General features: G+C 41.2%; 1 protein-coding gene across 3 annotated transcripts in view; it reads left to right on the top strand.

The window, feature by feature from the left end:
* The window catches only part of TCF20 (transcription factor 20), a 120,449-nt gene that overhangs the window by 103,231 nt on the left and 2,927 nt on the right, over positions 1-14,291 (top strand). Inside the window, exons 3-5 of one of the 3 annotated variants that reach the window (XM_008636488.2) lie at positions 684-777; positions 7,387-7,436; positions 10,421-10,548. In XM_008636488.2, coding sequence (XP_008634710.1) covers positions 684-777; positions 7,387-7,436; positions 10,421-10,504 — 228 coding nt within the window. In that variant the 3' untranslated portion in view covers positions 10,505-10,548. The remainder of the gene's footprint in view (positions 1-683; positions 778-7,386; positions 7,437-10,420; positions 10,549-14,291) is intronic. The other 2 variants (XM_017737870.1, XM_017737871.1) reach the window with 2 other exon arrangements.

Raw genomic sequence — 14,291 nt, 5'->3', positions numbered from 1 at the left:
TACATAATTGACTAGTTGAGCTAATTGGATGAAAATTGAACATAGTCATCAGATGAGTCTGAGCTACTTTGACAATAATTGTGTGAGCATCCTTGTTGCACTGCAAGTCATTTTTTTGGACGTACCATTTCTGTGATGATGAGGTGTTTTTCCATGATGGCATCTTCTCCTGCTCCAAATAAACCTTTTTGGATCACCTGCAAAATAATATCCAACTTGGCCTTGATCTGCCTCAACTGCTAGTGATAATGAAAATGATGTAACCAAATTACTTTTTTGGTGGTGTCTTCCTAAATCGTTATTTGTCATGCTAATTTTCCTTTTAAAGCTGCTGTAGATTCAAAAACACTCTTTTTCCTGCTATTTTAATAGCAATGTTATTGTCAGGTACTGAAACATGGGCCAGGAAAACAGATTTAAGAAGTGTTACAAGTTCTTTCTGAATGGCTGAACATTTGTATCTCTTGCCTGGTTAGCACAGCTGAAAAGTTTGTAGTTTGAAAGAGCTTATGTTGCTACCTTTTTGAAAGGCCTTTATTTGTATGGTGTGGAAAGATAGAGTTTAAAATGAATTGTCAAAAAATTTGTGCTGGAATGTGGTTGATAAAATTCCCCGGAAAATACAGGTTTTCAGAAAGATGACTGCAATCTTCATTGCTGTTCTTTCTTGGTTTCTCTTTCAGAAATGTTCCCATTGCCAGGAACCAGGAGCCACCTTAGGCTGCTACAACAAAGGCTGCTCCTTCCGATACCATTACCCATGTGCCATCGATGCAGGTAGGAACAAATGACAACTGTATTCCATAATTACTCAAGTCATATGACACTAAATAATTCTGGGGCACCTTGCAAAGTACTCCCTCTCAGGTTTTCTCTTACTGTGAGGGTAAAGTAATATAAATGGTGAGAAACGGCATGAGATGAACAGTACATTAACACGCTGGGACAAGATGGAGCTTGTAATGAAAAGGAATCTGCCTGAAAGGGCAGAAGAAGCCTGGTTTAGGGGAATGTAGCTCAGTGACTGAAATTTGGCTGTAGTGTGAGAACTGATCATTCTTTTCTTGCCAAAAATAGAAAGCCTTTGCTAAAAGGATATAAGTAAGCAGAAAGAGGTTTCTTCTTTCAGGGTTACACTCCTATGGGTAGTCCTAGTAATGATTTCAAGTGTTTGTGTTTGTAGAACCATCAATACCACTTGCAGCACAACCGTCCCTCTCCCTCCTAAGAAGCAGTTCAGCCAGTCTCTTGAGTAGGTCTAATTTTCATCGTTAGACAAGCTAATTGTTTGGATGATACTATTTCCAGCTATGAGCTGGGCTTGTGAGTTTGGTGGGTTTTGTGCAATAGTGACAGTTTTTCATGGAGATAAACTTGATTCTTGGATTAAAAAAATCCAACATCAAAGTAAATAATACCCCACTATTCCAGTTCCCTGTAACTCACTTCTCGTGTCATACAAGACTTCGTCTGATAACAAGCAGGAAGGGATTCGAGATTACAACCCTTGCCTGGCAAATAATTGCAAGCTTCCTGTTTGTTATTCCACAGCAACCCACTTGTTCACCACCCATTTTCTGCCATTTTCCAAATGTTAGAGTATTTGAAGTACGAATACCCATTTCTGAATGACTGCTTTGCACCTCTCACTGTGAAGTCCCACCCTGTTGGAGATCTGCATTTTATTCCAATAGGAATGTTCTTACTAAATGAATATTGCAGTGGAATACTAGTAGTAGTACCACAGTACTATTAACAGGAATCCTTGACTTTACATGAAAGAAAGATTATTCAGGTTGCAAAAATTGCATACTCAAAAGAATACCAGAAGTAAGGGTGTCCATGTAAGTGTAATTTTGGTCTTTTATGAATGTATCTTATAAGATAATAATCACCTAATTAAAGGCTGGTATCTCTTTCCATAAGGCCCTACCTCAGCCTGTAGGATGGAAGGGTACTCATTCATGAACATGTGTTGTCCTTGCTGGATTTGTGTCATACTTACTGCAAATGATTCCTTCTCGGTTCTGAAAGTAGAACTGGGAAATTTTCTATGATGTTCATCTCTGTCATGCCGGCGATTTTCAAGAACATTAATAAACTTGGTTCTGTGCAGTGTGTTTGAGATGTGCAATTATCAATCAGTTTCTTATTCATCTTGTGTTTAGTATTTGTTTCTGGTTTGTGACCTGCCTTTTTCAGTACCATAAAAAAACCAAAATAAATTATAGTGAATGTTCCCAGTAGTTTGCGGGCTTAATTTAAATTCTTGTTTTACTAGATGCAGTATGTAGCATTTTCTGGGTTCTAAATACATATATAAAAATTCAGATACTATCCTTTTTCTTCAGATATAGTAACTCTACTCCACTTCAGCAAATGTAGGATCCTCCAAAATGAGAAATATACTGAACAATCATGACTGATTCCCAAGAGCAGTTCTGTGTCATGCATGGAAGAGGCAGCGCCATGTACAAAAACGAGGATATAATCATACTATTTAGTCCATTTTAGACATAATATATCTACTATATAATATGTAGAACTGGGCTAGATTAAATTTGGCTTTTTTTCACTTTTGTCTTGACTTCGCAACCTGTGAGTTTTTTTAGAGTAGCTTTTTGTGTTCAAGTTCCAAGGCTATGCTTACTTCATTTTCTTTTAATTTTGTTATGAGACATCACGTTGTCATGTGGCCATCTGTCGGAGTGCACAATTCCAAGCTAATTTCCCTCCTTTGAGTAATACAGCAGTAATAAACTGCAAGAGCTGCATGGAGATGGGATACTTGGACTGTGAGTTTCACAAACATATTTAAAAAATAGCGGAGGAGTTGGTAAGACTGGTGAGTCTCTGGTTTCACTCCAGGAAGAGTATGGTTGAGTGAGAACAAAAGACTTCATTGGGGTTTTTTTTAATACATTTTCCTATCTGTTTCTTCATCTGTCTGATATGTTCTCCACTCTGGCTTCTCATACCAGTCACAGGCCTTTTATCTAGTTGGTCTCAGGCTTCTCTTTACAAATTTCTTATTCCAGTCTCTTTGTAAAACCTAATTCCTCCTAGCTCTTTCTGACTTTTCCTTTGTCCAGTTTTATAGCTCTCACTCTGGCTTCTTCCTCTCTGCTCTTACTTCACCTCCTCCTCTCCTTTCTTGCTCCTTGTCACACCTCACCCCGCTAGTCCTGGTTTGTTCTCATATGTTGTCCTTTATATTCTTTGTTTCACTTTTCTGTGCCTTATTCCAATCAGTTCTTAGTCTTAGCCTCCTGCTGGCACTCATCCTTAATTCCCTGCTCCTGACTTCAAGTAGCACTGGTCTCCCTCCTGCTAGCCTCCATTCTTTATCATGCTTGCCTTTCTCAGTACTGTTTTCACTTCTGCCTGCTGGACTAGTGCTTCCCATTTTGCAGTTTTGAAATGGTCACTTTCTTCTTTTGGGTTGCTTGAGCCTTAGAAATGTCCCCTGACAGCTTCGCTGCTTTTGGGTCTGGTGCCTGAATCTGAGGGCAGAGGTTCATTTACAGGAAAGGCCTGCTCACCCCCAAGCAGAAGTATATTTTGTGGAATTTTTAAAAGTACCTAGCTCCTAAAATCTAAGAAGCCTCTTCTGAGGATGTGCACATGAAAATCCCCATATCATCTCTCAAGGAGTTGTATTTGCAGGTTTCGTGGTAGCTGGCAAGGGCGTGCCTTAGCTAAAATCCCAGTCCTACTGAAAATCAGGATATTGTAGAGCTTTTCAGAGAAAAATTCCTGGGATGTTTAACATGGGCAGAATAACTTTTTTCCAAGAAAGAGTTTTAAGGAAATCGTTGGGCTGCTTTAGCTGAAGTTTTCAACCAAAACAAATAAAAGAGCCCCGGCTTGAAGTAGATTCTCAGCATTCAAAATTTCAGCCTGATGATGTGACAGTAAAAGACCTTGTTTGCAGTTGGTTTTATCTCTGGGTGTAATCAAGCTGTCTTAATCTATAGACACTCTTCCAATAAATCTGTGTAAAAGAAATAAGGAAGCTATATGGCATAAGACCTGATTTTCATTTATGCCCAAGCAGAAAGCGTAGGCTTCCTTGAGAAACAAATCAACATTATTTTCTCTTTGCTCAGCCTGCTATCTGCCTATAAACCCTTTTTATTGGTTTTGCAGTTCTAGTGTCTTTCTGTAGTGAAACTGTACAGGTGCTTCTCAGCTTCCTTGAGCTCAGTGGTAGTTCCATTTTGAAGTCAACCATCCTGCTTTGAACGATGGTGCCACCTTGCTTTATTTAGAATCTGTCACAGATCTGTTCTTAATCCTCAGAAGTTTGTGTTAACATTGACAATGGCTTTCAGGCTTTTGGAATATGTATGACTGGTTTTGTATCTAAACAAAATAAAGCCAAACAGAAAACACTTGCTAGAGTGTTTTTTAGGGTATGTTGAGTCACACACACTTGGTGTTTGTCTGAATTCCTGGTAGTGACCATGCCTTAGTTGAGATGAAGTACCCATGTTGTATTCCGAAGCAGTTGCAGTGTGAGCTGAAGCATTTCTGCCTTTGCATCTGTGTGGATTAGAAGCCAGTCCCCTGTCCATTACTGTGCCTCATGTGAAAGGCAGTACGTTTTTGGGAAAGGGCTGGAGGCTGGAATATGTCAAACAGCTTCAGTTCCTTGCAGCACTGAAGGCAGCCCTGGGGTGTGACCTGGGCTCTGGCTTCTGCGCTGATGGGCGATGTCCAATCCCACCCTGGCGAGGAGCTAGGCTTTGCCCCGCTGTTGCTAATTGAGTGCTGTGCAAGGCACGTGGCTTCACAAGTTGCCAGTTTGTACATATGGATGCTTTTATATAGCCTAATTCAGCCTGTCTTTCAATCTCCTTTCATAGAAAATAATCTTGGACAACATAGGGTGCAAGAGAGCTGACCATTTCTTACCCATTTACATAAAAATTGCAATCAGTAGTGCCACTTAAGTAATTTTTGTATGGAAGTGACTGTGGTTAACATTGTCTGTATTTGGCTTTCGTCTGTCCAAATTTATGAAGAGCCTCTGATGTCTCAAGATAACTTAGTCCTAGGGATGTCTCCATGGAAACAGGATCTTTGTTTTCTGAAATTTTATATCCTCTCCCTCTGCTTGTTCTTCCCCACCTGGAGTCAGATCCTGATGGTTGCAGCACACTTGTCCCTACAACATATATTGCAGGCCGTTCCACTTACAGAAGATTTTTGACTGTAAATTAGGAAAAGATTAACAGCAAAATAAAATGAATTTTCAGAGAGCAGAAATCCTGTGTCTTCACGAGTGTCATTAAAGATGAGTAACAGGCAGAACACGGAGGGTGAGACAAAAGTATGAAGCTTACAGAAGAATAATTGCTTCTATTAAAAGTGTTTTAGGTTTTCCCTGACTACTTTATGGAGAAAAATCTGTAGAAACAAGGACAAGTCTCAATTCTTTTCCCTTTCTGCCACAATGAGCTGATCATAGCTCTGTGTCTGCTGACTTCATGACAAATCGTAATCTGTTATATAAAATACTTGGAACTGCTAACAAAAATCCAGGCCAGCTTTGTAATGATGAACAATTTCTGCCTTATTGGTATTCAGCTGATTTTCTACGGTGTGCTGATGACATTTTTCATAGTAGTCTTTCAACAGAAATGAAAAAAATTGCTATTAATTGCATCTGCTGTTAGTATTTGCAACAAAAATGCTGACCGTAGTAAGAAACCAAGCTCCATACATGGATCAGGCATGGGGTACAAGGTTTCTGGCACTTCTTCCTGATCCTTGTACAATCTTCCTTTCTGATGTACTAGCTAAAGAACTGCATTCATTACCAATGTTGGGTTTCCAAGAAAGAAGAAAACTCCATCCTGTTCTAACATACTGTGTATGTTTTTGATGATTGCTCTGTATATTTTTGATGATTGCTATATTATGCAGTGATAATTCATGCTGTAGTCTAAATGTACAATTCCTGCCCTTATAATGAGAAAACATTTTATTTATTTCCTGTGATTTGCTAATGCTGCATTTGAAATTACCTGTGGCAGGATTAAGGGTTTTACTCCCCTTTGCTAAAATCTCTCAAGTAACTTAGCCTATTGCATGCTGTTTCCCTTTGATTCAGGCCAGAGGCATTCATGTTGAAACATAAGCATTCCGTAGCAGGGGGATGCTCTGCCAAAGCTTGGGTATCTAGAAAGCTTTTCCCTCAAGCTTTAGTTCCAGTCTCCTGCTGTCTGCTAAACTCTTCCAGCAGATTGAAACAGCAGGTAGCACTGGTTATGCTACATACTTAAGAGCGTTTTAAATTAGCACATCTTAGTTACCACTGCATTTCTCTACTTGCAAGCTCTTGGGGTATGTTGGAGCAGGCAGAGGGTCATAAGCACCTCACTGAATTCTCCCACAGCGTTGGTCAGTTGTGCTGAGGTGGTGATGGGTGCTTGGTCCTGCTGATGAGGTGATGGTCTTGGGTCAGTCTCCTATGCAAGAGGCAACTGGAACAGAGCAATGTCAGGCACTGGGCAGGCTGAGAAGTGACCCTGCAGTTCAGGGTGCCCAGGGGAGGCAGCTGAGTGCTCTGAGGGGAGTGCTGCTCTTTCCCGTGGCTGAAGTTCCAGGAGCTTCCGACTTGCATCCCTTAGAGGCGTAGTCTGGGAGGGGGGATACGAGGAGAAGCAATCCGTACTCCGGAAGTGCTGCTAAATAAGTGCTCTTCAAATGGCAGTATTGCTTAATTTGTTCCTAAAGAAGCAGTTCCACATAGGTGCCCCACTTTACATAATAGGTTTAAATAATTAACTAAACCATCTTTTAGATCATAGATTCATGGAAGCAAATCTAAGAGCAGCATGAGTGACCTAATTATTAGACATAGTGTCACAGTGTAAACTGATCTCTAGGATTTGGGATTGCAAATAAACTGTGTATACCCATACCTAGAGACACACACCCTTTCTTCCCCTGATGCTGGCAGGGCCTTGGGGTAAGGGTGCAAGACAGTGTTTGTACTGTGAAAAGCAGGGATTGTCTGTTCAGATTGGATGAATGTGTCTGTCTTCCTTGGGCTAAAGCAAGGAAGGCTGGAATTGCTGAAGGGGGTTGGGATACAGGATTTGTAGACTTGCTGTTGTGATTCTTACTGCATACAGAGCATCCCCAGAAAACCGGGGTTGCTTCTTAATCCAGGCAGCATTGTCACTTGGAGTGTTCAGTAATTTTGTTTGCTAAAACTTTGGGGGTGGAAGGGATGAACCTGCTAATAACAAAGTATTCCTATAAGAGATCTTTGAATGAAAAATATATACCGGTGAGGCAAGATTAATACATGATGTGTTATTCAAGTTGGTTTTCATTTAAAAAATAATACATTGCTGTCTTCTCTTCCTTTAGATTGTTTACTAAACGAAGAGAATTTCTCAGTGAGGTGCCCCAAGCACAAGGTAAGAATCCTCTCCTGGATTAGAGCTGTTGGGTTTTTTTTGCTGCCCTCTTCTGGTTTCTAAATTTGGGTTAGTAATTTTATACCTGGATAATGTCTGTAGTCAGAGATGCTTTTAGTTGAATTATTCTGTGATATATGCTTGTGGTATATTCTGGGGGCAAACATCAACTCAAGAAGAATACTGAGTTTAAGAAGATAAAATTTTTGTCCCATCTGCTTAGTGCTTCTTTAGATCCTTGATGACTCTTCAGAAAGCTCAGTTTCATTTCCTGAATTCTGTGATAGAATCAGTATGTTGCTCCCTGGTCCTGTTTGAATGTTGCACTGAACTGTTGGGTTTTCTCCTTGGATTTACTGAGGATACAAGGAAGAAGAAAAATGACTTTATGGGAAAGTTCTCCTGGTTTTTGGAAACACCTCATTCTAGTTTACCAGTAGTAACTGGACTGAGTCCAACCACTCAGCCTTCAGTGGATCTGTGGGGTTTTTTCTGTACATCTTTGGTTCATCAAAAGACCCCTACACTGCTTCTGCCCAGGGTCTGGGCATCCTTAATTAATTGTCCCCGGAGCCTACACAGTGGTGCAAAGAGCTGTCTGTATGGAAAGAGGAGACAAGGTAGACAATACATACTCTCTTGTAGCCATAAGTAATAGGATACAGTGCTGGGAATACCCCTCCCAGCCCTCAAGGGACGATACATCCCTGAGAGGTTGTGGATACCAGTCTTCCAGTTCTAAATGCTCAGAAAGTATCCAGAAAAACAACAGTTCTTGTTGCCAGTTGAATACAACAGGAATTGTGCAAGAGTTTGGATAGCTTGTGCTGAAAAGGAAATTATAATAGGGAAGAATTGTGTGGCTTTCTAGCAGGGATTAGTCTCCATCTAGTTCTTGTCTGCAGATCCCTGCCTAGCATTAGACTGACATCTGGTGGTCTTTTGTCTTCACAGATTATTCTTAATCTGTCTTTTGTAAACATACAGGAATTAGCCTCATGTTCCCTTCTGGATGTTCTACCACAAAATGATGTATTTATACACACGTATTTTAAATGCGCTGGAAGATTCAGTGCACATTCAGGCTCTTATCCAAAGACTTAGCCTACTTCTCATCATAAAAAAGAAAATAAATTGTTCTGCACAACTGTGGAATAATGTTGACAATGTACGTACAGCAAGCTTAAAGTAATGCATTAATGCTACAAGAACTTACAGATCTTGCCAAACAAAAACGGGAAGGATGAGCTCCCCTTACTGTGGAATGTAACTGCCTAAGTGCCACCCTCTGCTCAACTTTGGATACTTGACTAAAGATAATTGGGGCATGTCTTGGTTTCAGATGGGATGGTTATTTTCTTCCTGCTACTTAGTTGTCAGCTGGGGTTAAACCATGACAGAAAGTTATGTATTTAAAGGCTGTTTTATTTTTACTGCCTGTTGCATTCTGGGGAAACATAGTGTTACGTAGATGGCTTGGGTCACTGCTGCTGTATGTGAACACTTGTAGTGATGTGCTCAAACCATGAAAGGAAGTAACTGGTTTAGATTCAGACAAAGAATCCAGCCTTCCAGAGAAAATTCTGAGAAGCACATGGATTTCTGAAGTAGTCTTAGGGGATGGAGGGGGAAAACTACCAATTAAGTTCATAAAGGTACTTCATGGGGCAATAAAATTTTGAATCCTGTTCAGAACTATCCCACTGCAGATCACTTTCTTCGTTATGTCGAAAACAGAAATTCAACACCAGCAGCGTTTCTTTGACACTGAAGTTTGTTGACTTTTGCTTAGTAAAGACACAAATAATTTGTTTGAAGCCAAACAGAGGTTTTCTTTGCTTTCTTTCTCTGCCTCACCATGTGTTTCACTAATCACTGCCAGTTTGTTCCAAATCCTTCTGCAGGGCAGAATATAGGCTCACTCTGCTCCTTCCATTGTAGTGGCTGGAAAGGGGAATTCCAGTCAGTGACAATGCAGGAACAGGAAGGCTGAAAACCATTGCTCTAGAATGATTGGAGAAAAAATTGTATCAATTTTTTGCATGACATGAGTATGAGCAACTGAGAGGAAGAAAGACTTTAAATTAGTTGGTTGAAAGCGATGCTTTTAGGTAACACCAGCTTAGCACTATTAGCAAATTAGTAACTGTCTCATAGCTCACTGTGCTGTTCTGCAGCTAATGGGTGGAAGAGCTAACTTTATAAATCTCCAGCAGTACGTCCCCCAGTACAGGGCCTCTTACCCTTTGGCAGTCTGTGCCTCACACCGGTAAATACACTTCATCACAGTAAGTGGCTCCTGGAGAGCAAAGGTGCTTCTTGCCTCATTAACTGTGCTTGACACTTAAGGCATAAGCAAGCTAAGTCCAGAGGGACTGGTCCTGCCTTTCCATGTGCTCCCCAGTGAGCTTTTCCATTTCCTTCTGTCAGGATTGATGCTTCAACCATCCATGTCCTGAATGTGCTACTTATGCAAAATATCAGCTTTTATCACAGGGAAAATGCTGTCTGAAAACTAATCATCTTTTGAAGGGTTCCTCTCACAGATCTAACCGGCTCTGTCTGCATCACAGCAAGTGAGGTTGCAACACACCCAGTGAGGATGCTGAGCCGTGGAGCAGCTATAAAGGGGATGGGATACCTCACCTTTTGGTGGCTCAGCCATCTTAGTTTGTCTTAAGCCATCTGTTCAGGCAATTCTGAAGTGGTACTTCTCAGCTTGTTCTACCTTTTTGTGTTAAATTCTGTGTTTCTTAAAATTAACCAGGCTTTCATATCTCAAACTCTTTACTTTTGTGGAATTACCTGCTTTTGTCTTGGGGAAAACTCTGTCTGAAAAATCTATTTCTGGTTCTGATACTGACTTCTCTTTCTCTCTCTCTCTCTCTCTCACTCACTCTCTGTATGTTCACTTTCCCTTTTTCTGTCTTCTGTTTCTCCCTCATTTTCTTTTTCCTCCTCTGTTTGGCTTGCTGGTTCGTCAGCCCCTCCTTCCTTGCTCTCTTCCCTCCTTGCAGAACAAGATGGTGAAAGGCAGCCTCAGCACAGAGCAGTCGGAGCGGGGGTGAGGGGGGAAGTGTACTCCTGGGAATGGATATAAAAGCAAGCACAGGTGAGTTGGGGAGAATTTCCAGTTTCCACCTGCTGCCTTCTGTGGCTCCTTACATCTAGTGCCTTCCCCATTTCTGTGAGAAATCAAGGTGCTTTTGTGTACAATCAAAAAATTTGTAGTATTTTTTTTTTCTCTGCTACCATCCTGTTCAGTTTTTTGTATTTCTGCAGCAGTTCTTTTTGTTAAGCAGTGAAAGGCAAAGCTTGTTAGCTGTTACAACTGCCTGATGATTCTCTCAGCTAAACCAGTGGCAGAAATCTCCTTTTGTATCACATCCATAATGATCTGAAGTGTTTTTTCTGTGAGTCTCAGGGTAGTTAATAGTAAGCTTCTGTATAAATAAATTCATCAAATTCTATATATAAGCAGTAATTAATAATATTGGTGAGTTCAGGATTATTGTAATCTAGGATTCCCCTGTTTTCTGGAAACGTAGATAGATACCTGGATAAGTAAATTAGTCTTAGCAGAAGCCCACTGTGTTTCTTTTAGGCCAGCTTTTTCCTCTATTTTGCAAACAGACATGGGGTATAGAAGGTAGAAGTGTATCCAGAAGTGGTCACAATTTCATAACTTTGTAATGTGCCCCAAGTTCCTTGCTGCACTTCCTTCATGCCTCCTCTGTTGTGTAGGCCCAGCATTCATACAGCCATGTGTGAACTTGGTGGGGAATTCAGTTTGTCTGAAACAGCTTTTTGTCATGTCAGCATCAGAGCCAGGTCATTTTCCTAACCTGGTTCAGCATGTGGCTGGGAAAATACATTGGCACAAGGATGGAGTAGTGCTGAGGTGGGACTTAGCACGCAAGGAATGGGATGAGGTTGGGATTTGTTTCTTATTCAATTGCAAGTGCATTGCAGTTCAAAGGCAACAGGGTGGATTAAAATGAAATAAGTGTTGGTTTCAAATTAATACTTGTTGGCACCCTTCCCATGAAGCTGCAGCCCAAGAAGGTCTCTTGCCTTCATTTCACTACTGTGCTGGTTTGGGCAAATTTGGAAATATATCCTCTGATAAAAGGCAGGTTACAACCAGCCCTCCCCCACCAGGTTCAGGAAAAAAGAATTTTCCTCGAAGGAAAGTGAAAGAGATAAAAACTATTTATTTAACAAATACACAGGAAAAGGATGATAATGCCAAATAATAAAACCTCTTGCTCTGCTGAGAGAAACCTGGGAAAATTTCAGAGTCCTTCCGTAGTGTCTCTCTTCCCTTCCTTGGAGCTGGGACGGGGTGGTGGGCCCACTTCCAGGGCCAAGGCCTCAGTGGAAATTCCTCCCGATGTATTCTGATGTTGAAACCGTCCAGCAGAGAAGAAGGGAAAAAATCAGAGTCCCAGGAAAACAAAGTTCAACTCTCCATCTCTCTCCAGAGAAAAAGAAAGCCGAAAGCTGGCTGGAAAGAAAGCAAGCCAGGTGCTTCCTCGCGCTCCTCTCGCTGCTGCAGAACGCAGAGAGAGTTTTATATGTATCTCTGTGTGTCCTTGAAACATGAAAACAAACTGCAAAACTGCTTTGAAAGTTTTGGTCGGGTTTTTTTTCTCTTCTCAGGCTCAGTTTAAAGGCATAGAAAGGCACAAAATTAATTTCTGGGCATAGGGCAGCGGTATGGGATATACATCATAAAGTCACCCCAAGACAACTACTCAGTTGCATTTCTTACTCAAGCTAGTTGCTTCTCTGTCTTTTACTTCCAATCATGCAGGTGAAGTTGCTCTTTCATGTCAGTTCTTGGAGCTGCTGATGGTAATCCCCTTCCCTCACTGCTGTTCCCTTGCTTCCCTGGCACCTCCCCTACATTAAAATCTTTCCTGTTTTTCAAGTAAAGTAGTTGTGAAGTGCTTCTAATGGTGTTTTGTGTGAAGGATGAGAGATTAATTGGAAAATTGTGCGGTTTTAGTGCAGTAGCAGAAGACAGGTAGTGTCCCATATAAACACTTTTTGTAGACTGACTGCTGACTTGGTTTAGCTCTGCTGTGTTCTGGGATTTTTCATTTTTAATAGCATTCGTTCTTGGCTTTGGAGTGTTGTTTTAACAGTTACCATGCAAACAGTATTTAACAGTATTCAGTGTTTGAGTAGCTTTCTCCTTCCATGGTAAAGGTCACTGGGATTCCTTTAATCTTTTCTCTTTTCCTTAAAGTGTAACAGGCAATGTAATTCAGAACGCTTCTAAAGCAGGATGCGAGTCCCACAGCCAAGGTGCCTCTTACGGCTGTTTAATGCTAGGGAAGTCTGGTGATTTTTGGGCCATTCCTTTAAGGTACTGGTGAACATTACTGTGTCCCAGAGACCTTTACACAACTTTGTTCTCTGCATTATTTTCCAGTGCTAGCTCTTTTTTTATATATCATAGGAATGTATTGACTTAAGACGTTGAAGGCTGTGGAATCTCTGCTCTGTATTCACTGTATGCTCTAGACATCTCTCTAAGGTATCATTTCTTTCCAAATCCACTTTTGCCTCAAGTAGTTCTTAACAGAAAGTCCTATTTAGCCACCCCCTTTTGATATTCAGAATGTCTTAAAAATTAAGTTCTCCAGCCTGATTTTGCACTCCAAAACAAAAACCATGCAAATCTAAAAGATCCAAGTATAACAAAAAATTAATATTTTTTGTTGTATTACTGTGGTAATTAAAGGACTTTAGGGGAATTCTGTAGCAGTCCAGGTAGTACTGGAACTGCCCTTCTGCTGGGCAGAAGATACAGAAGATCTTAGTGTAAGATACAATGGATACTCAATTGTGAGATTATTGGGCTGTTCTAGTCCTGGTTCACTCCTAGGCCTAGCAATTTAAGAAAAATCCTGCACGTTGGATAACATCCAGGCAAGTCAGTGTATTCTGTCTTTGTTGCTTCTCTCTCCCTGAGCCAGTTGCCTCCAGAACATTTGGATCAAGTCCAGATTTGGAGAGTGACTGTGAGAGCGAGTCTGGTGCTCTGGATCTTGTCCAGGAACGAGGCAGGACTCTCTCTCAGTGTGTTGAGCTTGTTTCTTCCCTGAGCCAGTGCCTAATGCTCTGGACCAGTTCCAGGCATGGGCAAGCTGCAGTTGTACAAGAGCCAGAGACAGCAACACGGCCTTGACACTCCTTCAGCAAGGGCTCGCAGTTGCACAGTAATGAAACCACAAAGGGCAGCTGCCTGAACTCTCTAGGAACCTCCCCCTTTCCTCTTCAGCTGGAGCTCCACGGCGTTGCCCGTCTGGTTTTTGTGCGTACTCGCCTGACTCTTTACTTACTCTCAGCCTGGCACCCCTGGATGGGGGAGATTTGCAGCCAAGAGTTGGGCTTGCTGGGATGTAATCTAGTTGGTGTGCTGATGATCACAGCAGCGTTGACTTCTGTATCACACTCAGTTAGTGTTCCTGGAGTTTAATTGCCAGCTATGAACGAACATGGGTGTTACTTTGCTCCCAGGCACACCTCTCATTCCGTTAACTGCTTTCCATATGTATCACTTTTGTTGCAAGTTTTTTTCCTTTTCCCAAGCTCACTAGCTGGTAGGAAGGGATTTATCTAAGTCATATCAAAGAAAGTAACCTTACTAAATAAATAAATTGCTGCTGGGCTCACTTGTGTTATGGGAGAAGGGAAGAAAGGAATACATTATTTCAAGCTTTGCTTTCTCTCTGTGCAGATTAAGAATGAGAACCATAACCTAGAGAAATTAAATTTTAACTTTGTAGTTTCTCTTTTAAACTGAGCCTCCATCAACTTAGCAGACTCCTGAAGTTCATTTTC

Source organism: Corvus brachyrhynchos, unplaced genomic scaffold (assembly GCF_000691975.1).
Source record: "Corvus brachyrhynchos isolate BGI_N302 unplaced genomic scaffold, ASM69197v1 scaffold56, whole genome shotgun sequence".
Taxonomy (NCBI): domain Eukaryota; kingdom Metazoa; phylum Chordata; class Aves; order Passeriformes; family Corvidae; genus Corvus; species Corvus brachyrhynchos.
The sequence above is the reverse complement of the archived record's forward strand: the minus strand, read 5'-3'. Positions and strand labels throughout refer to the sequence as shown.